At 42.6% G+C, this 26,026-nt stretch overlaps 1 protein-coding gene across 1 annotated transcript; it reads left to right on the top strand.

Moving 5' to 3' along the window:
- Positions 1-1,559: 1,559 nt before the first annotated feature.
- LOC111229241 (multidrug resistance-associated protein 1-like) lies at positions 1,560-26,026 on the top strand. The gene is made up of 31 exons (XM_022755480.1): positions 1,560-1,601; positions 4,562-4,738; positions 4,937-5,062; positions 9,337-9,474; positions 12,057-12,179; positions 13,395-13,456; positions 13,588-13,719; positions 14,694-14,900; positions 16,217-16,394; positions 16,636-16,797; positions 16,898-16,990; positions 17,578-17,781; positions 18,693-18,839; positions 18,974-19,061; positions 19,615-19,684; positions 19,784-19,910; positions 20,000-20,176; positions 20,281-20,448; positions 20,679-20,862; positions 21,023-21,107; positions 21,202-21,319; positions 21,538-21,745; positions 21,864-22,174; positions 22,458-22,657; positions 22,765-22,891; positions 23,031-23,132; positions 23,241-23,387; positions 23,517-23,675; positions 23,839-24,005; positions 24,181-24,375; positions 24,648-26,026. The coding sequence occupies exons 1-31, from the start codon at positions 1,560-1,562 to the stop codon at positions 24,754-24,756; spliced, it is 4,533 nt and encodes a 1,510-aa protein (XP_022611201.1). The 3' UTR covers positions 24,757-26,026.

The raw sequence follows: 26,026 nt of genomic DNA, 5'->3' as shown, positions 1-26,026 counted from the left end.
CGCAGCTGCTGCCTTGAAGTTTTCCCCTGTGTTTTGACCAGAGTGACCATCATCACGCCATTTGATGATGCGTTTCAGCAGACTACAAAGAGCTCTGAGGACGCACACTCTTGTTTTTCTGCTCATATAGTGTATAATAATATTTCTCGGGACAAATGTTGTTGCATTTTTTATTTTATGATGGTTTTTTCCTCCCAGTGTCACGTGTCAGAGTTACTCAGTTAAAGTATTAGCATACTTGTCCCTAACAACACAAAACAGTGACATTAAATAGTGACATTAACCCATATGTTAAAAGCCAAGCCCGTCTTACTTCCCTCAGTGTTCCTTCACTGACAAGATGACCACAGACATTAACTTAACCTCTCTAATAATTCAACAGGACACTTTGAGAAAAGGTTGAATGATGATTTCATATTTTCCACTTACAGTGCAAGTTTCAGTCCAGTGAGATGACTAATTAACTAGTATGTTCTTTTTTCTTCCTATATCAGCAAGTTGTTGTGCAATGCTTTGAGATGCATGTGATGCTTTGCAACAGGGAGGTGACCGTACATTTTCCACTTAACAAAAACAGAAAAATCTATATGCATATGTCTGGACTGAAATTTTAATTTAATTTCTGGACTGAAATTTTAATTTCAGTCCAGTCAAGGCTAGTGACCATATGAAAAGGTGTTTCCACACATTCATTCTGGTATGGTCAGCTTTACACCACAGTGGTGATACATATGGATAGATGCCACACAACTAGCAATGCTAATATCTTGGATTTAAGTTAAGTGGAGATCTTGAAACCATGGCTTTTATCCCAGTGCTGCTAGTCGCAGTTTAAAAGGTATGTCTGTGCACAAACAGACACTGTGTGGTCAGACAACTGGTGGTTTGTGACGTGGGGTAAGGGGAGAAAGGGGGGAACGAGAAAGGAGGTAAGGGGGAGTGAGTGAAAGTGTGAGGAGTGTGTCTGGGTGTGGGACTGTCATCCCATTGAGGGGAGTATCTGCGGTGTTTTGATTGAAATCCAGCAGATGTGGGAGCAAAGAGAGGGGTGTGAGTGAGAGAGAGAGAGAGAGAGAGAGAGAGAGAGAGAGAGAGAGAGAGAGAAATATTTCCACCCACCCAACAAGGAGACACACTCATAAACAGCAGGCAGACGGAGTGAGAGTCAGAAAGACACAGGATCTCAGGGCAGCAGCAGTTCAAACAGCGAGGCAGACAGACACAGAGTTTCATTGAGGGAAGATGTTTTATTAAAGGGAAGGAAAAGTCACACAGACACACTCAAACACACACACTTATAAACACAGAGTGTGCCACCCAGACAGAGAAGCAGGAACCGGCTTAACCCAAGAAGTACGACCATTAGCGAGAGAGGACAGATCTAATAAGGACACACATACTGCAGGCTACTCTTTCTCCATCCTGTCACACACACACACACACACATACACACACACACTTGTGCTGGTGCTGAGTGTGTGTGCTACCCAGCGTGAGGAGCAGGAGGGCTGTTCGATCCTAACAAGTGGAGCATCAGGGAGGAAGGAGCAAGCGGGTGGATGGATGCCTTTTGCAGACTGAGTGGCCTGGACCCTCTGTGGGTGAGTTTGTGATGTGTTCACTGACCCTGAAATCACCTTTATTGACTGAGTGTGTCTTTTTTTTTGTTGCCAAGAACAGATCATGTAAAGCCATATCCAGTTGAGTTATAATGAGTCTGAGTATATGAAGTGAAGTTTTGTTGTAGTAAATTTGATGCTCAGGTGATATAGGAAAAGAGTTATATCTATCAATTACTAAATATATATATTAAACAGTGTTTTTATCTTTCTGAGGCTGAATAATGAGCCTCCACTGTTATTGATGGAAACTGAACTTGCATAACACTTACTTAGTCTTTTTAACGTCTTTTATGAGAATGAATGAATATGATCTAGTAATTAAAAGCATTAGCACTAGCCACTTTAGCATGCCGTCCATGGGTCCTTGGCCATTAGTTACACTGTTCATTGGCATTAGACAGGTTTTTACTGGCCAGCTGAGAATTTAAGTCAATAATAGAATGAGAAATATTAAAGCTGTGTGTAGAAGAGGAATAGGGGGATGGGTTCGCTGGCAGCACTCAGCATTACAGTAGGAAACTCACAATAGCACACACTGACCTTCTCAGTTTGCAGACTGTACATATGCGAGTACATTAGCAATTAATTCTAAAGGCAAGTCTGAATGGGAGAATTTAACTTTGGTGTGTGTCACAGTTGCATTTACCGTCACTCTGCTCTATGATTCAACTCATTGAGATGCTGAGAAGTGAGGTTGCGTCACACCCAATGAGCTGCTGTTTTTGGAAAGGCTTATTAGTCTTGTAAATTAGCAAACCTCCACATTCTGAATCCCGGCTCGAAAATAGAAGAATGGCTGCAATCCAGCTGGAACGCCAAAAATGATTGGATGCACTCGGTCCCAACTTGCCTCCCAAACCCCCTCCCCCACTTTATCCCTCCACTTCTCTGTTTTTCATTACAGCTCTTTCTCTGTTTTTACCCCTGCAAAACCTCAAAAGCAACGGACATTAAACTTTGTTGAGAAACTGAAACAAAACTGTGTATCATCCTGTGCGGCCCAGCTTTGTCATGAAAGTTCAAAGTACAGATGTGATGTTGTTAGCTACATAACATCCACCGCAAAGCACTGAGGGTGTTTTAAAAGATGTTTTTGTCCCATGTTGGCTGCTGAGTATCCTCACTTATTAACTGTATTAATCAACCTTTTACATATTTGTGGGAAGACGTCACTGTTGACTCATAAGTCAAAGCCGTAGGGTATAGCTGGGGATTTATATGGCTTTGATAATGAACTGAGCTTGTACAGTCCAGGAGGAAGATTGTATTTAGTTTCACCTTAAATCAAGCCATCCTGTAATTTGAACAACAGGTGGTGGTGAAACTGTCAGGAGAGTGATCGATGCTCTCTGAAATTACACTGTCCTTAGTTTGTACACGCTACATACTTACATTAGGTGAATAATGCTGTTTTCAAAACTGTTATACTCACAGCTAATTGGAAGATTTCACTTGTTTAACTCATCATTAGCAGGATTTTCACTACAAGGGGTTTATTAGGCGCTGGATTGTTCTACCAAATGAAGAGGATATAAAAAAGGACATTTTTCTGTACAGTTAAAGTCTCTTTTCTCCACTTTCACATCACTGTGATTGTTAGGTAAAAATAGACACCTTGCAGCACCCAAGCTGTTGGCATCTACTAGTTTATTGCAGCCACTTCAGCTGAGGGTGAGAAACAGGATAAGTACTGAGCAGAATGCACAAGAAAAAGCTTGGAGTGTGTTTGACAAGTTGGATTTCTTACATAAAAGTGCTCTGTTCATTTGCCTGCCATTGACCGCAGGAGTCAGAAGGGTCTGCGAAAGTAGCCTCCCACTCACTGCTTCTCAAGAGATTCATCACTTAAACAGGTTTTGGTACATCAGTGCTCACAGAGACCACTAGTATGAAGTATGTGCAAAATGGTGCGTTTATTACATAACCATAACCAGGTATGTTATGAAGATTTATGTGGGCATACTACTTGTCTACTTGGTGTGGAAAAGGTACTAGCTTTGATTTGCAGCATACAGTGAGACCGTGCTTCAGACCGTTGCGGCTCCAGCGGCGGCAGCGATCGATGGGGAATTTGTATTAATCACTCTTTATGCTGAGACATGAAGCCCCGAGCTGCAGCAGCATCCGTCCGTGTGAAGTGCGTCTCACCTGCCGTGGCTCACTTGCATCGGGGGATGTGGGCAGACAGTTGTTACATAATGATCCTGCTGTTGCCACCAATTGTGGCCACTCTCCCTTATCCCGGCTGGAAGTCTATCAGCAGGGCCAGACTGCGCCGCCATGCTAGAATCTTTAAACCACTTCCTGTGGTGACTCCACAGGGCAGTCTCGTTAGCGCAGCCAGACACCCGGCCCCTCATTAGGGCCACTGAGGTGATAAACAAGGGAAGCAAGACAACAACAACTCACTTAGCTCCGTGTGTTTTTCTTTTCTTTTTTTTTTTAAACGATAGACAACCTATCCTGGTTCTGCTGCTGCTGTTACATAATCTCAAACTTTTGGCAGCATTTGCCCAAAACACCTCGTCTGCATGGGCTGTTTATAGGTTTATTTATTAGTATAACCCTTGACCTCACAGTTAATGTGTTGACAACTTACACTGCCCTGTTCCAATTAGGAAACAAGCCAGAGACGAGGTTAGAAAAATCCCAAAACGGACTCTGTTTTTTAGCCAAAAAACAAAAAAGAAGGCCTCTTCCAACTCACACCGTCTGAGGATTGGGCACAGACACATTTTCTGTCAACTTGCTGTGGTTTCACTCACCACTGCCTTGATGGATGAAACGTAGGACCTGCACCAAGTCTGGGTTCTCTCTGATTTAGCCCTCACCAGCTCTCTCTGTCAGATGATGAATATAATCTCACAGTTTGACCTCAATTTTTGACCCTTTAAGTCTATTCTACTGATCTGAACTTTCTTGTTTTCTCTTTGTTGCAGGACTGGAACCGCACATGGTACACAGCCAACCCAGACCTGACCCAGTGTTTCCAGAACACAGTGCTGGTGTGGGTTCCCTGTATCTATCTGTGGTTGCTGGCCCCTTTCTACTGCCTTCATCTCTACTGCCATGACCGCGGGCGAATTCAGATGTCGTGCCTCTGCACCGCCAAGATGGTGAGACTTCACACAGACTTTGGCCGGTTTTCAGTGTATTGTGTATGTAAGGTTTTTCACATGACTGAAAGCAGCAAAAACATCTGCTATTTTTCCTCAACAAGGTCCCCAATTTCAACAGAAATATATCAGCAAATGCGACAGTAGATCCAGAAAGTTTCTCAAAGCAGTCTCTCATTACTCTCCTGCCCTGTTCAGGTGTTGGGTTTCCTGCTGGCCTCTTTTGGCTTTGTGGAGTTCTTCTATATTCTGCTGGAGAGGAGCCAGGAGATCCAGCAGCACATGGTCTTCCTACTCAGCCCCATCATACGCAGCATGACTGTGGTAAATATAACAATAGTGTTTACCCACACATCTATAACTGACCCAATTGGACTTAAAAAGTATAATTTCATGTTTTATTATGTTTCTAGATACAGCTGAAATCTAATTATATGTGATATTTAAGCAATAATGATACAGGGCTTTAACCTTGATGATAAGTCTCTTGTTATAATCAAGCAAGCTTTATTCCTGATCAAGTTTTGAAAGGGTTATTAAACAAGATTGTGCTATGGTGATGCACAGTGAATGCAAAGGAGTTGCATAATTGTGCAAAAGTTCACTAAACTCTCAATGGGTTCATTGTTTGTGTATGAAAAAAGCCTAAACTATTGAGCCATTGCACATTTTTGACATCCCTGCTGCATTGCTCTGGCTAACAGAGAAGTTTGGGGAATTTTTCAGCGTGTGTCCTGTTGGCCCACATGTCAACGTGCAAACACATGAAAGAATATATAGCGTACGTGCAGTATGTTGGCCAGACACTGAGGCGCAAAGATGCACAGCCAGGGAGAGATTTATAGTGTTGCAGGCAATGCAAATATTACAGTACCCTGAAAACACAGCCTGTGTTTGGCCATCACTCACCAGGGTGCAGAATACATATGTCATGACATCAATTACTATTTGATGTGGACCTTAGTGTACGTATGTGCAAAGTTCCAGTGCAATGAAAATGTGATTTCTAGGTGCCATGTCATAAAGAAACAATTTTTCATACAAACTATAATATTTCAGATGCAGCATGACCTATTCTTTTCTAAAGTATATATTTACCCCACATCGCAGATTACAGGCCAATCAGTCATAAAGTGAGAGCAGCGTGATGGTTAGTGCTTGTCCACTCACAGGCTTGTCCAATCATGCAAGTGGTGAAAGTGCATTGACTAATCATGTGCTTTAATTGTATGAATCTCCTCCAACTTTTTGATTCATCTTTAAAAAACACAAAACCACTGAATACAAAGATGATGGCACGCAATTGTACCCTATGTTTAACCTAATTACACAGAGGGATTCAGCCTTTTTGTATACGTACTACAGGTATGCTGTTGGACGAGAAGTTCTGACGCCAGTTTCTTCTTTGAGCCATTGTTCTGACCAAAACTGTATTTAAGGTGCAGCATGTTTAATTGCAATGCCTCTACAGACAGGAAGAAAAGACAAAGGACACAACATTCACCCAGAGGTTTAGAATTAATGAAACATATCCGAAATGCACAGTGTGCACAGTAGAAACAGCTCAAACAGCTAAAATGGTTTGATCCAAATCAGTGCAACATCCGTGCCAAATTTATGCTGTCTGGGTGAGCTCTTTAATTTCTACAAATGTTGTTTGTCTTTTCTCCCTCAAAGCATCTTGAACCAAACCATACTGGCCCTCCCTACCTGGATCAGGGTGGTATGTAAGGTGGGCTTCAGAACATTATTTATAGAAGATAAGGGCTGGTGTGCAATCACAGAAATGTTTTCAGTGGCTTGTGTTGACAGAAATGATCCTGAATGTTTCGATCCCACTCATTTTCAGGAGATTTTAAATTACGCTTAACTGATGTGTAGGTATAAACAGAGGAGGGGTGCAGCTCACAACATGGGTGGCATGACACATTTAAAATGCTGGTTATCCTGGGCAGGAGTGGTATAAGAATTACAATGCAGTAAAAGGGCGCAGAGCCCAGATAGAGAGGGTTGCTGAAGTCCAGTGAGCCGTAGAGCTTTACTCACAAAGCTTCCTCTCTCTGCAGCCTCATACAGGTCCTGCACAGTCTTACTCTCTCCAAGTCAGACAGCCTTGACCACCTGTGGTCTTTTCAGACTCCTGAGTAAATACCAGCACGTGTAAAATTACACTGAGACGTCTCTTGTATTGAGGGATACATTTCAAAAAACCTTGTTTATTTCGAGGATATCATTTATCACAGCAGGGGGCCAGACAACAACCATCTCCTTTATCATATTACGAGCATGTCACCAATCTTTAAATCTACTTGCCAGACCTATCTTTATTAAAGGATATAATTTTCTAGATGTTGATTGTAGCCACCCACCACCACCAGTTCTCTGGGCGCAGGCCTGGAACACTGTGCTCTTGTTGCTCTCACCAACTTGTTCTGTTGCCCTCAACTCAAGTAAATGTATGGGAAAGATTTTGACCACGTCAGTCAGCCCACATTCAAATCATAGTCACTGTTGAAAAGTACACGCATGACACTGACTATAATCAGTAATACCATGACGTAAAGCTCCTATTCCTTCCCCAGCACCGCTCACTTCCCGTGTAATTATAAGGTAGGGTTTTGATTTGGGGCTTAGTGATGGACTTAGTTCCACCCACTGACTTGTACAAACAGATGGGCCGATGGTTTGCAGTAATATGGCGAGTCAGAGCGGAAGACCGGGAATAGGCGGGCCCTTGCCCCAGATGCTGACCCAAGGTCAGCTATATGTTTTCCTCACTTATATAAAGGTTTGGATTTGGACTGATGCAACCTCAACCTCATCAGCTCAGGACGTAAAGTACCAGCAGTCAGGAACAGAGAGTTCTTGCCATGGGCTTGGTACTGCTGACTGACAGACTGTAGGTCTGATAGATGTAGCCTAATAGTTATGTAATCATAACCAGTGTAAGAAACACACACTACTTGTGTGTAGTAGTGTGTAGTCCTCCTAGAGTTGATCAAAACTAGAGAAAAAGATCCAGAAGCATTATGGGAATTTATATATTCAGCTAAAATCTAGTTTTTAATGAAAAGAATATTAAAATATCATCTTTAAGTTAAAGTGCTGTTATTTACTTTTAATATTAAAGCTACACTTATCAATATTTCGTATTAATAAAATATTTTCTATCACCTTCATCATCGCATATCAACTTTATAAGGTGGCTATAGATCAATGGGTGGCCCACAAGTTGCAAAAAATCAGTTAATTAATGTTTAAGTAAAAGTAAGCTGCTTGCATTCAAAAACTAACAAAGAAAAGTACAAAAGTAAACAGAGTTACCAGTAACTAGAGGACATTTCCACTCGTAAAGCACAAAAAAAACCACATAAAATTCCTGGACGATTGTATGCTTCGAGTTCACATGTTCTCCCGGTGTTCACATCCCCCCTATAGGTGTGCCTTTGGCTCCAACTTCCCAAACACATTCAAGTCAGGTTGACTGGAGACTCTAAATTCCCCATAGGTATGATTGTAAGTGACTGTCTATCTGTATTCATCCTTTGATGGACTGGCAAGAATCAAGTATGAGGGAGAAATGAATGACCTAAAAAATAAAATAATCACTACATCAAATAAACAAGAACCTTGGATGTTGTTTATATCAACTGGGACACATAAAGATGTTCACCGCCTTGGCCGGCTTACAGAAATCTGTACACTTCTCTTCCTACAGTGTATCGAGTTGTTGATGCGAAAAACGTATATAATTACCAGACCACTGTAGTTTATAACAGGACAGTGCCGTGGCTCATCCCAAAGTTACCAATGTGGTTCTCATTATGAAACCTAAACCCGCTTTCTCCGCACTTGGCGATGAGCTGGCATGACAAAGTGACGTCTCACTTGGCCAACCACTCAGAGACGAAACAATTATAGTGGTGCTATGGCAGATGCATGACTTCTCTGAGGACGGACAGACAGCCGTGTCCAAACACTGAATCAGTCTTATTTTTGAGAAAACATCACAATTTAGAGTTTTGCTTTTTTTTAAGTAAAGTATATAGTAATGTTGAGAAGTGTGTGTAGGGCGTGCGGCATACCATACATGTCGAATTTTTTATAGGCAGAAGTCTGCCAGATCACATGTGCGCCTGCAACCAGGGGAATCCCAGAAACCCAAGTTCTTTCTTAAAACCACCATCAGCTGCATTAGATCAGCTGAAATCTTATTATATCCTTTGCGCTCTGTTGGAAACATTGGCAGTGACACTGGCAGCTAATACAAGGGAGCTAGTGCTTTATTTCCCTCGATTGAATTAAAGGGGAGTAGCACTAAATGGTAGCTTGCGAGGAAGATTTTCCCAGTGCAACTACAACTTTTCTAAAAACTCACCATAGAAGAAAAAAGATTTAGCCTGAAGTCAGTTCAGAAGTGATAATAAAAGTCAATTTGTACTTGGAAATCACTTTTTTCTTTGGGTTTTTTTGTCCTTGGTTTTGTCAGTGGAGTCGCTCCAAGCTCTTTTGGCTCTCTGCTCTCTGGCTCTAAAACAGATTTATTCCCTCTCCTGTGCAGAGAGTCACACATGTGAATTCTGTCTTTCTTTGTCTAGATCCTGGCCTTATGCATCATCCAGTTGGAAAGAATAAGAGGCTGTCGTTCCTCTGTATTCCTCTTCCTGTTCTGGATCTTGGCCGTCGTCTGTTCCCTGGTGCCTCTCAGAGCTAAAATCCAGCTGGCTATGGATGAGGTATGTAGTTAGCCTATTAATTAATATGTAATATAAACATGCCATACCATTTAACATGAATATTACCACCATGTAATTACACACAGTGCTGTATATGGCATCATAAAAAAAAACGTCCACCGTACTCTCTATATTGTATATCAGGAGTAAGTTGCAACCAAAGTGAATGTGTTTTGTCAGGTTCAAACTCATTGAACCTGCAGTGTCAAAACACTGTGCAGGGATATCTAATCAGGTCTACTCTTGCCCATAGTCTAGACACAAGACTCCAGCAACACAGCTTGAGATATATCCTGTGTCAGCAAAGAGTTTCTATTTCATCCCTCAATTTTAACCAAGGTAACCTAAAGTTAACCAAGTTTTGGAGGATGACACTGCCAATTCTGGTCAAGCCTGTGTGTGTTTAAGTTTGCCTTTTCTTCCTGAGTCTCCTGTCAGACACTGCAATCATTGTTGTATGGGGTAAGTTTCTATTTAAGCACACACAGCCATGGGGTAGTCACATTTGCATTTCTATAAAAACACACAAACACACACACATCCATATTTCTGTTTTATCGTCTTCAGTGTGACATTCCCACACTGCTTGGGGGAAAGTAATGATGGCCCTGGGATAAATGCTGGTGAGACATGGCAGCCCAGGGTCAGACCAGAGGAACGTCAGTGCTGTGTTTATGGGCCTACACTGCCGTAAACACAGCCAGATGGAAGTCTATGCATCCACACAGAATGCAAGGCCATTTAAGATCTAGACACAGATGTTTTCATTTCATTCAACCGCACATGCACACAGGATACACACGTGACCACCGTGTATTTCTCCTCCATATCGTGTCAATCAATCAGTGAATCAAATCAATATTCCCTGATTTTTTTCATCTGTTCAACTGTAGATCAAGGGTGCTAATAACACCACTAAACATCAGGTGGATAATTTCTTAAAGACAGAATTGAAATGATATGCTGCAGTGTCAGGTTTTGCAGATGACTCAGCCACAGTTGAACTGTACTGAAGAGCTTACAAAGGTACTGGAAGGTGGATTTTGTTACCTTTGTACAGAAACAGCTGTATACCCCTGTTTCCTGTGTCTGTGCTATGCTAAGCTAAGCTGCACATGAAAGTGGTATCAGTTTTATCAGTCTTCTTTGCAAGACAGCACATAAGTATTTCCCAAAATGTCAACATATTCCCTCAATAACCACACAGCTGCAATAGAAACAGTACAGGATTACCCAACATCCACTCAAAACTGAACTGGAGCTGAACTGATGCTCAGGTACAATTTAAGGAGGGACTTCCAAAAATGTAGGCATTAAATAGTTAAGTAATAGATCTGTTTTACAAATCTGACATTGTAAACAATTTTAAATTTAGATTTCTTGGCTGGAATGGTTCAAATTTTGTTTTTCAGGTATGAGGTTAAAAGCCTTCCAATTATGCCTCATTTCATTCTTTCCCCGCGTATCCCAACGTCTCTTGGACACTGTGTGTATACAGCACATATGTAAATACACACACAGACATATAAATCTATAGATATATATATATATATATATATATATATATATACGTGTGTGTGCAGCATATACTTTACTTGCTGCTGTGTCAGCTCACATTTATATATTATAGGCTGCTGGGACATTTTCTAAAGAAAGTATTTTACATTGTAGTGTTGACGGCTCGAGTTGACAGAGTTCATGTTTGTGGACCCATTCTTAGTTGCTTGACCTACATTTTTCCCACCCACTCTCCGGCCATCCTGACCCTGTTTTTCACTGTGTGGCCGGATCCAATCGGCCCCTTCATATCAACTTTCTGGGCACTGCATACCCGTACTGCTGCACAACAGACTGGCTGTGGCAGTGCTGTTGACCTAGTAGTAAACAATGCCTCTGCCAGAGCCCACAATTTCTGTATGTCAAGAATAACATGCCGTTCCTACATTTCACAAAAGTCTCTGAGTGGTTAATATCGCAGCTGTTGGCTTTATTGAAAGTATGGGTTGTGGTTTGTAAAACCACAAACTCCCTATTTACAGATACGGCCGCTTCGCGTGACTGAGAGGCAGCTTTAACTGTTGCTTCATTTATATAAAGTACACCATTAAAGACTTTGGGTTTTCACCCTGATTTAGCCTAAAGGTCCAAAATACTCTTTATTGTGTCTGTGATCTCAGTGTATAAACCATATCCTCTGCTATACAATGTGTAAGCATGGGAAAAGCCATTTAATGAATCTAGTGCTGTTGTGAAACTGCACACAAAGCCGCAGTGAAGATAAATAGCGCAGTATACTACAGGATGTGTGATTTCTTTAGTAATGTTGAAAGAGATGAAACAACCGAAGCACATTTTGATCCTGTTGAAAACCTTATGTTTTGATGCAAGTAAAACATTTTTTTTTTCTGTGGCATGTGCTTGGCCATGAAGCCAATTAATGTTGGCCTTGGTTTAAAACAAAAGAAAAACTTGTCTGGAATAGGTTAAAGCAAATAAACTCAAGGAACTCGAACTCAGAGATTCTGGCATTCTTCAGCCCTATAGCAGCCTCCTTAGTCTGTGCTTTCTTGTTTATTCCACAGGGCATTGCCTCAGACATTGTACGATACCTCGCCTTCTTCTCCTACTTCACAATCCAACTGGCCCAGCTCTTCCTCTGCTGTTTTGCTGACCAGCCTCCGGTGGGAAAAACCGTCTTGGAAAAGGTAAGCAGAAGAGAATGTATCCCACTTCCGTCAGAAACGTCCACTCCGGTCTAATGCCCATGACAGAAAATGCCTAAGCAGCTCTCTTGTGGTTTTCGACTTTTTTTGTGAAGACACTTTTCCCTTTTGGAGGAAATGGTGTGATTCACCTCCCTCCCGCCTTCCTTCCTCTCTCACTCTCGTTTCACCACTTTGACTTCCTGTGTGAATGAGTGCATGTGTGTGTTTGACAATGTTGTCCCACATACCATGAACACGACTCACTCATTTCAGCGTCGGATAACATCATGACCGCTGCCTGGAGTCTGTGACCAAACAACAGCAAAGCCAATATTTAATACAGATCTCACCATCCCCTCAAACATGAGCCTGACAAAACCTTTTCAAGCTCAAAATAGCAAGCTGCTACTGGGCAGCTGACAGGTGAATGAAAATGAGCTTCTGATCAATCAACCAGACGTGTGACGTAATATTTCCCCGGTGATAAACAACATAGCTGGAAAAGTCCCGTACCAGCTCTTGGCCGGCAGTGAGGAGGCTGAGGGTGCAGAAGCCGCAGTCTGGTGTGGTGGACACACCCATTGGTCCCTCCTTGTTGTGTCCTCCTCTTCTTCCTCCTCTTCCTCCCCTCCGACCCACGCTCTGGTTAGAGTTACTCACAGGAAAAGAGGAAGTGAGGGGATGAAGAGCAACAGTTTTGGTGATGAAGCGAGCAAACACCATGGTGAGGGGGTGGCTGGGTGGAGGGATGCCATAAAGAATGCATTTTGAGTGTGTGTGTGTGTGTGTGTGTGTGTGTGTGTGTGTGTGTGTGTGTGTGTGTGTGTGTGTGTGTGTGTGTGTGTGTGTGTGTGTGTGTGTGTGTGTGTGTGTGTGTGTTTGTGTTTGTGTGTGTATCCACTTGTTGGACAGTTTGTGATGACACATTTCCGCTCTGTCTGCACTAGACCTCAAAACGTCATCTTCACCGTGCACTAACACTGAGGTCTATTTATTCTGTTCTGTGGGAGTTCATGGCCTCCTCTCCCCACAATGGACCACCTGACTGTACAGTGTTGTTTACACACATTACCATGCTAAAACACACCCCTCACAAGCGCAGCATTCAACCATCAACCGTTGGCCTCGGTGAAGCTGTGTACTTCTCGAAAGCCTTTAAGTGGTGAGAGATTTACTGCGAAAACAACTGTGAGTCTGGTCTTTAATCTGTTTCAGAATCCCTGTCCCGTGAAAGATGCCTCTTTCCTGTCAAAGATCCTCTTCTGGTGGTTCACTGGGTAAGATGGTTCTTCAAAACCCCCTTATTTTTAGTCTGACTCATTACAGCAACAGTTTGTACTTGTTTACAATAATGTGTGTGTTTTGATGACGATTACGTGCGGGAATCATCTCTGCGCTCCCTCCTCAGGCTTGTTGTGAAAGGTTATCGAACCCCACTGGCAGCAGAGGATCTGTGGACCCTGAGGGAGGAAGACACATCATACAAGATCATCTCTGAGCTTCAACAGGATTGGACAGCAGAATGTGCCAAAATTCAAAAGTGAGGATTTATAGATATTTGGTATCTGATGGTTTAAAGGGCGATTTCATAGTGGAGTCATAAAGTTGGGGGACTCACAATTGAATAAATGTCAAATCTGAAGCAGCAGAAGTTAAGATAGCCTGACTTTTAGTAACAAGTATTCCAAAAGCACTGGAACCTACATTTCCCATAATGCAACCTGTAGCATCATTTCATGTGGAATTTATACATTCGTCTTTCCGTAACGCAGACTTTCTGTTATGAATTTTTAGTATCCGAGTCATAGACAAGATCGCCTTGATGACATCATAACCTCAATGAAATCATCAGGTTATTTTGTCAGACTTACAAAAGCTCCGTCCAGAGCCACAGAAGATATAACAGAACTGGTCTCCTCACAATGAATCAACCTTCATGTAAAAAGGAACTGACATGTGCAGGACGTGCACATGTCCCTCATGTTTCCTCTGGCTCATATGGCTTGCTATTTTGACACAGGCCTGTGAGCCACTGTACAGCTCTCACTATTGTCATAGTTTAACAGCCAAAGAACCAGTTCCATTTTATTGCAATGTGGTCAAACGTCAACATGGTGCTGGTTGAATTAATGACCCGAGCAGAGCATGACTTAGCCATGATTGCGGTGAACTGAAATTTTGGACGTTTCATCAGAGACATCCAGGGACAAAAATAGGTCCGAAAGAGTCACTTGAGGACATACAGTACCATAACGTCAAGACACGAGCACTGTGTCATTTTCAAGGCTTGTTAACATGATCCAGTGCTTTGAAGATCTGTCGTTAAGTCCAATAATTATGGCAGTGAATAATGCCTTTAACTGCTGCTGGCGAATTCTTGAGTCCATCACTGATGGCACGAATAACCTAGCAGTCTGTTTTACATTAACGACTTGAAAGGCGCCAGGACCATGTTGGGGCATCTCTGACACAGATGTCTCGTCTGTAACTGTGTGCATTTTCTCCCTCTGGCAGGCAGGAGAAGGCCTTGGCGTCGGGTGTGGCGCTGGGGAGCAGACTACCAGACCAGGCTCAGCTCCTCAGGAAGCTGCAGAAGGAGCAGAGCTCTGGTTTCTTTCTGCTCAGGACCCTGGCACGCAAGTTCGGCCCATACTTCCTAACCGGTACCCTGTGTATCATATTCCACGATGCCTTCATGTTCGCCATCCCCCAAGTGCTTAGGTAAGACAAGTGCGCTCAGACATAAACCTAGTCTCAACATGAGTGAAATCTGGCAATAAGTAGCTGTGGCGTGACTTGCCACTGTTTGGAAATATTAGCTGTATCTCAATCCAGTCTCATAAGGCTCAGGGGGATTTGGTTTTGTGGTGCTGAAAACCCCAAAACCCCAAAAAAGCTTTTTAGGTTTCAAAGACAACAGATGTTTGTGATTGTTGTGCATATGTTAGTATAAAGATAGAAATCATGCAGCTGGACTTTGATAGCAAGACATTCAAAATAAAATTGCTTTTAGGAAGATTACTATTGCAAGTAACTGTCATTATATTTGGAAAGAAATGTTGTTGTTGAGTTTTTCACATACAACTTTTCAGTGCTCGGAGTCCCACAAACCAAATGGCATTGAGCATGCTGTATTAAGGAAAGTTGCAGCCAATACTTCCAAACCTCAGCTCGGACTGAAATTACCTGGATGGACAGCAATTCAGGCTTGAGTAAAAAAAGGTTTTATTGTGTTTTTTTGAAGTGAAACTGTCCAGCTCAATTTGGAGATTTAAGCGAAAGACATTATAATTTCCTGGGATGATAATTTAAAGAAACATTGTGGGAAAGCTGGAATACCACAGTCTATAGATATTGCTGTATAAGCAGCTCCTCAGATGTCACCTTCGTTGTTCTATTTTAAATGATTTGTTATACTGACAACAACAGAAGCTGGCAACAGTGAAAACAGGTCACGGCTGACCCGCCACCCGCCACACCATCCCACCAGCCAGACTGGAATGTTGTTGTTGATGCACAGCACAGAATCAGTGGAAGTGTTAATTATGGTCACGGAGCTGTGAGCAAGAAAAGTAGACGAGACCACAGCCCTCTGTGCTCCGGCATGGGGGACAGGCAGAGAGGGAGAGGAGGCTCTAAATGGCAGAAATGCAATCAGACCACAATAAGGGAGCCGCTGGCCAAGTGTGAGGGCAGCCTGGCCACAGGCTGAGCACTGTTGTGCAACCCGAGCTACTTTGTGTGGACCAGTCAGCCAGCAGCCACAGCAGCGCTCAAAGCTGTTGGTTTAAGGCACACAATGAAAATCCAATGATACCAGATTGAACACAGTAAATAAAATTGTGTTGACAGGGTAAAAGCCCGTCTGTCTGCTGTGATTTGTATCATTCACTACTTTCCAGGGAAATTCACACAGGACGTAGGGTTTTCATACTGCTTCATCAGTGACCCTTAGGTGCACTAAAGGGTCAAACAAATAAAACATGTGCAAACGACCGATAATCTTGTATTAATCCTCTCCTTCTCTTCCACCACAGTCTTCTGCTGGGTTTCATGAGAGACGAAGACGCTCCGCTGTGGAAAGGCTACTTCTACGCCACTCTTATGTTCCTGCTCTCTTGCCTCCAGTCCCTCTTCAACCATCAGTACATGTACACTTGCTTCACAGTGGGAATGAGGGTGAAGACAGCTGTTATGGGCTTGGTTTACAGGAAGGTGGGTAGATCTGTGTCCACGGACATGTAGCGGCTAACCTCTAGATGCGACATAAATTACGTCTTAAATGGCATAAACAAAAGCCTTGTCTGCTTCCAGCCTGGAAAGCAGTACACAGCATGTGATTAACAGCTTTTACCTAAGATGAATGATCATCTGAAATCTTTATGAGGGTGTAAAATTATATCGGACACAATGCGCTGAGTGCTAAATGTCTTTGTCTCTTTTATTGTCAACCCAGTCTTTGGTGATAAACAGCTCTGCCAGGAGGACTTGCACTGTGGGCGAGATCGTGAATCTGGTTTCCGCAGACACTCAGAAGCTCATGGACTTTGTGGTGTATTTCAACGCCGTCTGGCTGGCTCCTATCGAGATTGCTCTTTGTCTCTTCTTCCTCTGGCAGGTATGCTGCAATGCAGGATTTTCACAATGCCTCCCATTCATGCACAAATGAAATTTAACTGAAAAGCCCTTGACACTGCTTTATCTTTTCTTCTATTCAGCATCTTGGCCCATCAGCTTTGGCAGGAATTGCCACTGTCATCCTTATTTTTCCACTCAACGGATTCATTGCAAAGAAAAGAAGCAAGCTGCAGGTAAAACCTGTTACAGGAATCCTTCACACTTTCACTCCAGCAGCCCCGACATCTGGCATGTTAGGTCAGGGATGCCACAGCTGGTTTAGATAGTGGCTGAAGAGCCGCGCGGGTGTTTGGCCTGGATGGTACATTCTCTCTTGTCCTTTTGATGTCTGCCCCATATAATGTGTTTGAAAAACAATGACAGGAAAGGGTGGGCAGTAAGAAGACATAATTTTTCATTTCTTTGGAAAAACAACAGACGATTCTGTAAATTTGGATGCCAATTTAATCGAACTTAGGCTTCAATGCAGTGACCGCATTCCTGGCCCTTTGTTGTTTCCTTGTCATAAAAATCACTAAAATGTAACAAGCAATAAATTCTTACTGAATTTAACAAGTTCTGTGATGTTCAGGAAAACTACTACAGCTGTAACAAGCACAGACAAACCCATGTTTACAAATGTATGTATCTGCTTTGGTCTGGTAATTGTCTTTCCACCGTGCCCCAGTTTCAGTTTGGGATTAGGGTTTTTTTTTGTTTTGTTTTTTTAATAAAATGCATAAAAAAGAAACAAAAAAAACACTGTTTGTCTGTTCAACAGGAGATCCAAATGAAGTTCATGGATGGCCGCATCAGACTGATGAACGAGATCCTGAATGGAATAAAGATCTTGAAGTTTTATGCCTGGGAGAAAGCCTTCCTGGAGCAGGTTTTGGGCTACAGAGAAAAAGAGCTCAAGGCCCTGAAAAAGTCTCAGATCCTTTACTCCATCTCCATTGCATCCTTCAACTCCTCTTCGTTCCTGGTAAGAGCACTGAACTGAAATAGCTACAAATAAAGAGGATAATCCTAAAGCTGGCTCAAAGGAGGAGGCTGCTGATATTTGTTTTTCTTACAGTTAATTTCATGAAAACACCAAAACCAAAATTTAATTGATCCTGCTAACAAGCATGTGTACCCAAAACCTTATATAGCTTATTCCTCTGTGCCATAGACCTCACTGTTGTCCAACAAGACTATACAGCTAAAGTATGCTAAGATGCTGATGTTAAGCAGGTATCATTTTACATTTTGCTATTTAGCACTAAAGGCAGATTAAAGGTGAGGCTGATGAGAATGTCATAAACCAAAGTACTGGATCAATTGGACCCATAGTGATGCTAGATTAAATGAGCTATTCGTAAATTCTGCTATTGTTACATAGCCAGCATTAGAGTTAACAGCTGTTTACTGACCAGTCTGGAAGAAACCTGTACTAAATGTCATGGCAAACCGACACAACAGTTGTCGAGACATTTCTCTCTAAACCACATGCCAACCTCATGGTGGCCGCACAGGAAGAGTCAGGGGATCACCAAAGTCATTAGAAAACAACCTCTGGGCACCATGAATGTCTGTATGAGACTTTATTTTAACCTATCCAATAGTTGTTGAGATAGTACTTGTGACCGGTGTAGAAAAAAAAAAGATTGCCTTAAAGATTTATGTCTTCAGTAGCAAGAAATGGGCTGAGTGCCAAAGACAGGGCAGCGAAGTCAGACAGTACCAAGAGACAGACTAATGCTTTGCTGTTGGTTTTGGTCTTTTCACTGGATATATTGACAATTACAAAAATTTAGAATAATGCCAGCCATATCCTTTAAATTGTGGCTCTAAAAATGATCCATCACGCATTATTCTGCCTGTAAAGGTAACATTTAGTGTCTTTACCCTAAGATTGCCTTTGCCATGTTTGGAGTCTACGTGATGCTGGATGACAGAAACGTCCTGGATGCACAGAAGGTTTTCGTCTCCATGGCGCTGATCAACATCCTTAAGACCCCACTTAGTCAGCTGCCATTCGCAATAAGCACAACCATGCAGGTAGGCGACATTTCACTTTAATACTTATGGTTGCTCTGAGATATTTTCTCCATCCCTGGTGACTGGTCAGGCATATCTTCATGTTCCCATATGATGGATATTAGTCAGTTAACTAACCACGGACTCTGTTTTAGGCTGTGGTTTCACTGAGACGTCTGGGAAAGTACCTGTGCTCAGAAGAACTGAAAGTGGACAATGTCTCAAAGACTACATTGAGTTCTGGTAGGAGCCCCACCCATGTATAAAATATTACACTGAATGAATAAACTACTATACTTCACTGTTTAATTTGACCAATTTCCTCAATTTGGTTCCCATACTGCCTGAAATCATGGGCTGTCATAACATAAGCAGCCCACAAGATTTTGTTGTTTATATCTGTGGAGTACCACAGTCTTGTATGGATCATGTGCACTGTCACTTCCTGGGTCCAGGCCTGACTGGTAGACATGGTAATTATAGGATGTTCCCATTTAGTGGTTGAACGTAAATCATAGCATGAATTCAGACATATGAATCATAGAGAAATAAAAGAAAATGCTGTGCTCCATTGTCTGTAGTCTGTCAACACTTCCTAAGACAGCTTGTGAAAAAGCAAGAGCTCTGTAATTTGCATGATTAAGCAAATTCACTTGTAATTATGCCCAGACTGCACTCTGACAAGTAACTTCAAGTGGGAATTTTGTTTTGAAAGTTTGTTTGTCTCTCAGGTTAAATGAACATGTCCTGTGTTCAGTGTTTTGTTTATTTCACTCACTCTTTCTGTCTTGTTTAGATGGGGAAGATGTGATGATAGAAAACGGCACTTTCAGCTGGTCTGCAGAGGGCCCTCCATGTCTTAAAAGGTGTGAGTTATAAAAAAAAAAAAAAAAAGAACCAAAAAAACAAAATGTCCTATCAAATCAAGAGAGACTTAACGGATAATTTCACTTCTTTGTTGACAGGATCAACATCCGTGTGCCACGAGGTTCCCTTGTTGCTGTGGTGGGACATGTGGGCAGTGGAAAGTCCTCTCTGTTGTCCGCCATGCTCGGTGAAACGGAGAAAAGAAGTGGTCAAGTCACTGTCAAGGTACTGACCTTATGTTCCATGTGCAAGATCTATTCGGAGTTTGTGGGTTAAATGTAATAAATATTGACAGTCTCTCTCTGTCTTCACAGGGCTCTGTGGCATATGTGCCCCAGCAGGCCTGGATTCAGAACGCCACAGTCCAAGACAACATCATGTTCGGCCGTGAGAAGCTGAAAACATGGTACCACCGTGTGCTGGAAGTCTGCGCACTGCTGCCCGATCTGGACATCCTTCCTGCTGGAGATGCTACAGAAATTGGAGAGAAGGTATGAACATTTTTCTACTTCTCAAAGAAATAATTAAAAATTCTTTCTTGTCTTCAAATCAGCTAAGTCATGTCTGAGATATTCTAATAATCTTGTTCTTGCAGGGACTGAACCTCTCGGGTGGGCAGAAGCAGAGGGTGAGCCTTGCCAGGGCTGTCTACAGGAAGGCTGATGTATACATGCTGGATGATCCACTTTCTGCGGTTGATGCGCATGTGGGTCAGCACATCTTTGACAAAGTCATTGGCCCTAAAGGAGTCCTTAGAGACAAGGTAATGCATGTAGCAAAACCCACAATGTGCAATTTAGCCTCTTCAATTCAGCTGCAACAAGCCAATGGTTTTATGACACCCAAACCACTGACAAGCACATGACCTGTGCTATTGTTATCATAATGTGGACACCACCACTTTGCTGATGCTTTTGTTTTTAAGAAAGCCTCAATTTGGTGTTGGATTGTGCTTACATCTTATTTTTCTGACTTGTGTGGCATGCTATACAGACTCGCATCCTGGTGACCCATGGGATGAGCTTCCTGCCGCAGGCTGACCTCATTCTCGTCCTGGTAGATGGAGAAATCACAGAGAGCGGGTCCTACCAGGAGCTGCTCAGTCGCCACGGTGCCTTTGCTGACTTCATCCACACCTTTGCCAACACAGAGCGAAAAGAGAGCGCCATACAGAGAGGTGAGGCGACATTTCAGCAATTCAAAAGACGCTGTTCTGTTTATTTCAGCTTTTGTCAATTAGTGTTTGTTATTTTGTACAAAAGATTTGTCATAAATAAACTCATAGTATGTAGAAAAGAGCACTTAACATGTGCAATTAACACGTCCGTTTCTTGTAGCTGGTTCCAGGAGGTCCAATGCTCGCCTCAGCATGGTCGACTTCATGCCATTCTCCAGAGACCTGTCACAGGAGCAGCTCATTGGGTACGTAAACAAATGTGTAAACTGTCATAAAGATGTGTGGCATCCCAAGCATCCTTTTTATGAAACTGACCTTTGACCTCTCCATATTCTCCAGGGGAGACACCACTAATACCAACCTGCAGAATATGGAGCCTGTGTCTGAAGCAGACCAGGAACAGGTACCAGAGGACTTGGGCAAGCTGACTGTGGTTGACAAGGCCCGCACCGGAAGGGTAAGTCTGAAAATGGCTTCACTTTTAATTCTGTCAAAAAAGAGCCAGATAGATAGATAGATAGATAGATAGATAGATAGATAGATAGATAGATAGATAGATAGATAGATAATTAATTTAATGAACGTAGATGAAAAATATAAAACTGTTGATACAAAGACAAACCAAGTTCTCTGATTCCTTGAGACTGACTGGTATTTTTTGTTTTTATACAACAGGTGAGGTTGGAGATGTACAAGAAGTACTTCAAGACCATCGGCTTGGCCATCATCATTCCCATCGTCTTCCTGTACGCCTTTCAGCAGGGGGCTTCATTGGCCTACAACTACTGGCTCAGTATGTGGGCTGATGACCCCGTTGTTAACGGCACCCAGATTGATACAGACCTGAAACTGACTGTGTTTGGGGCTTTGGGCTTTGTGCAAGGTCAGTCAGTTACATTTATGAGTCCTCCTGGACAAACACTACAAATGTTTTGAACAGTTCACAGTGGTTTGTTGACGTACGACTCTGGTGTGATCAAACATCTCTCCCCGCTGCTCAGGTATCGCCATCTTCGGTACAACCGTCGGCATCTCTATCTGCGGCATCATCGCATCTCGCCACTTGCACATGGACCTGCTGATGAACGTGCTGCGCTCTCCGATGTCTTTCTTTGAGAGCACACCCAGTGGCAACCTACTCAACCGCTTTGCCAAGGAGATTGACGCCATCGACTGTATGGTGCCCGATGGTTTGAAAATGATGCTGAGCTACGTCTTTAAACTCATGGAGGTCTGCATCATTGTGCTGATGGCGACACCTTTTGCAGCCGTGATCATCCTTCCTCTCGCCTTCCTTTACGCCTTTGTCCAGGTACGTTTTCCCCCCTGACATTTAACCTGACCACTGTTGACTTTGATCCTTATTTTGTCTGAGAGCATTATGTTAAAGGGCGCCGTTCCATTACTGTATGTTATTGGAAAGCTCTGGGCTCCAAAACCAACCCTGCTGATTTTGCCATTCACTTGTATTTTGTTCCCCACCTGCTGACATAGATGCTAAACACATTCACTATGAATTATGGGAAAGCCCTCAGCGCTCCCTCTTGGTTTCATTCATTAAAGCTGGTATTTTATTTTTCCACTGTGGGCTACAGAGCTTCTACGTCGCCACATCCTGTCAGCTGCGCAGGCTGGAAGCTGTGAGCCGCTCGCCCATCTACACCCACTTCAATGAGACGGTTCAGGGCGCCAGCGTCATCCGGGCCTTTGGGGAGCAGTCCAGGTTCATTCTGCAGGCCAATAAGAGGGTCGACTTCAATCAGACGTCCTACTTCCCCCGATTTGTGGCCACCCGGTGAGATTATATGTGATAATTACAAAGTGCTTTAACTTAAACAGTTCAGGGGGATGGTCATGATTCACATTTGCCTGCCCACAACTAAATCACTGTTACATCCACAGGTGGCTGGCAGTCAATCTGGAGTTTGTTGGTAATGGCGTGGTCTTAGCCGCTGCTATTCTCTCTGTGATGGGAAAAAACACACTGAGCCCGGGCATCGTTGGTTTGGCTGTGTCACACTCCCTCCAGGTAAGAGCCTCTACCTGCACACACAATCACACAGTAACAGTGGAGGTGTCCCAGTATGCATCTTATTAACAACAGAAATATTCATCAAATCATCTAATAAAATGATTTAAAGTAAACCTCATTGCCTTGGATATCGCAGGTGACTGGAATCTTGAGCTGGATTGTGAGATCCTGGACTGACGTAGAAAACAACATAGTTTCTGTGGAGAGAGTCAACGAGTATGCTGACACTGTTAAAGAGGTCAGTGCTCCCGGCACACACACATTCAATCGCTGTTCTGGACACTAAATTCACCACTGTACAGGGCTTTTTTGTTCTCTACTTACCCTTTGTTGTTGTCTCATTTAGGCTAGCTGGAGTAAAGAAGGCAGCTCCTTGCCCCTGGCCTGGCCCCAGAAAGGCACTATAGAGTTTCAGGACTACGGGCTGCAGTACCGTAAAGGCCTTGAGTTGGCTCTGAAAGGCATTACCTTGCATATTCATGAAAGAGAGAAGGTGAGTCATTTTGTGTGATACAAAACAATATTTGAAGTCTTCACCGGTCCTAATCCTGGATCACTTTGAATTACTTAAATTGCAGCATTATGTCATACATAAATTCTGACTCCAAACCTCTTTTTATAGGTTGGCATTGTGGGTCGAACAGGAGCGGGGAAGTCCTCACTTGCCCTGGGAATCTTCAGGATCTTAGAGGCAGCAAAGGGAAAGATCTTTATAGATGGAGTCAACATCGAAGACATCGGACTCCATGACCTCAGATCACGCATAACTATCATTCCTCAGGTACGGCAGTAGTAATAACAGAAACTGAGCCCTGGCTTTTATCACATAAACTGTTTGCAATAGTTTCAATCCTTATCCAATCTAAAATAAGCCATTACAAATTGTAACAATCCTGTTGCCAATCTGGACAGTGTTGAATAACAACTGCTGTCCTCTCTCCCAGGACCCTGTTCTATTCTCAGGCTCCCTCCGGATGAACCTTGACCCTTTTGACACCTACACCGATGAAGAGGTGTGGAGTTCATTAGAGCTCGCTCACCTCAAAAACTTTGTCTCCAATCTGCCTGACAAACTCAACCATGAATGCTCAGAGGGAGGAGAAAACCTCAGGTATACGACAACATTGATATGACACATTGCAATCTAGATTAACCACTAGCTGTTGTTTTGCCTAGTTGGTCACCAATAAATTATTATAAAGATACGCAAAGCTCCAGGGTACAAACAGTCCTTGTTTAATATGTGATTCTAACCATCCCTCTCCAACTCTCCTTTGTCTGTATAGTCTGGGTCAGCGCCAGCTAGTGTGCCTGGCCAGAGCCTTGCTGAGAAAAACCAAGATCCTGGTTTTGGATGAGGCAACAGCTGCTGTAGACTTGGAGACAGATACACTCATCCAGTCCACAATCCGCACGCAGTTTGAAGACTGCACTGTCCTGACCATTGCTCACCGCCTTAACACTATCATGGACTACACAAGGTAAAAATACCAAATATTTGATGGCTACAGCTTCTCAAATGTGAGGATTTGTTTTTGTTTCCTATCACTGTGATCTGAATACCTGCTCAGACAAAATAAACCATGGAAAGACATTACTTTTGACTCTAGGAACCTGTAATGGGAACATTTTAGAGACAAAACAACTGATAAAAAAAATTACTGCTAAGTTGCAACTCTACAGTTCACCAATGCATAATCATAAGGTACTGGATCTAAAACTCGTCTTCCTCCTTTTTTTTGCTGCTTCACAGAGTGATCGTAATGGACAGAGGCCACATTTCTGAGATGGACTCTCCAGCCAACCTCATCGCACAACGGGGACAGTTCTACCGAATGTGCCGGGAAGCTGGGCTGGTCTAGGTGGTCGTCGAGCTTCGTACCATGGAGCTGGTGACCCGGTGTACAGATGTGGCACCTTATTTGTGTGGCTCTCCAACACATGTTAAATTGGGCCATTCCAAGATTTATGGCAGCTCAAAGCGCCTCTCTACGAGGGCATTGTTGATGAATCTCAAGAGCAGCTGCTGACGCAGTCCCTACAGTATTTGTTGGTTTTTAAAACACACAGAAACACTGTCCTAAGAGACATTGTGAACCTCAGATGATGAACATTCAAAAGAAAGCTCTCCAAGCTATAAATATTGTATATAGAGTAGTGGAGTCAGTTTATTCCATGAAAGGATTAAGCCAAAGGCTGGGATGAAAGAGTACTACAAATCTTAAGGATTGTCATTCTCTTTATGAATGGGAGCTATATTATTTTTGTAGTTTTTATAAGTGTTTATAAAGCACATGACATATTTTTGATGTTCTCTCAGGCTTAAATGTTGATGTTTACTCATACTTTTTTTAGCCTTGTATACCAAAAAAGAGGCACTATTGTAATTGTAAATTGATAGAACTCTATTTTGCCTTCTTGTCCCAGAAACTGGGACAGGAAATACTCTGACACACTAACCTTCAAAAGGTTTATTCTGGCAAACGCAGGGGAAGTGAGGTTTTCGCAACCGTCAAAATCTGAGCTCAAAGCAGCCAATATAGCGTTTTTATATGTCAGAGAAACAGAGGAAAACACTGAAGTGAGCCAAGGCATTAGCGACCGTCCAACTATGTTGTGGCTGTTGTTTATTTCTGTCAAAGTAAACATATAAAAAAGTCAATAGAGACCTTGCTGGTCAGATTTAACCTGATGCCGGTAGTGAAAACCACCGTGAATGAAGAGAATGCCTCTTCAAAACAATGGTGATAAATCTCTGTGTGATTGTCTCTCTGCCTCCACCACACTAACTCAGGCCATACACACATTTGTAGAGAAGAGAAAAAAAAAATCAGTATTGTTCTTTTGGTGCTGACATGACAGACTGTATATAGTCCACATTGACCTTTACTCTCAATTCAAAGAAAGAACCCTATGAACTTTTCAAAGAGAAGAGGCATTTACTGTTTTTGTCTTACTGGTTTAGACAATATATTCTGAGAGAAACCCTATAGTTTATTTATGTCAAATGACAAAATGTATTAAGTGTCCTTAAAATTTTGAGGATTGTATTATATTTATACTTTTTATAACAAGCTTGTTCATTTTTCACTGACTATTTACTGTTAATGTACTGTCTTGTTCCATACATCA

The sequence above is a fragment of the Seriola dumerili genome, unplaced genomic scaffold, assembly GCF_002260705.1.
Source record: "Seriola dumerili isolate Sdu_G_001 unplaced genomic scaffold, Sdu_1.0 BDQW01000230.1, whole genome shotgun sequence".
NCBI classification, from domain to species: domain Eukaryota; kingdom Metazoa; phylum Chordata; class Actinopteri; order Carangiformes; family Carangidae; genus Seriola; species Seriola dumerili.
This window is presented reverse-complemented; position numbering and strand designations above follow the sequence as displayed.

Coding starts and splice junctions, on each gene's coding strand:
- LOC111229241 (XM_022755480.1), top strand. CDS start 1,560: ATGGATGCCTTTTGCAGACTGAGTGGCCTGGACCCTCTGTGG. Junction 16,395..16,635: donor TGGGCTTGGTTTACAGGAAG/GTGGGTAGATCT, acceptor TTGTCAACCCAG/TCTTTGGTGATAAACAGCTC. Junction 19,062..19,614: donor AAAGACTACATTGAGTTCTG/GTAGGAGCCCCA, acceptor TGTCTTGTTTAG/ATGGGGAAGATGTGATGATA.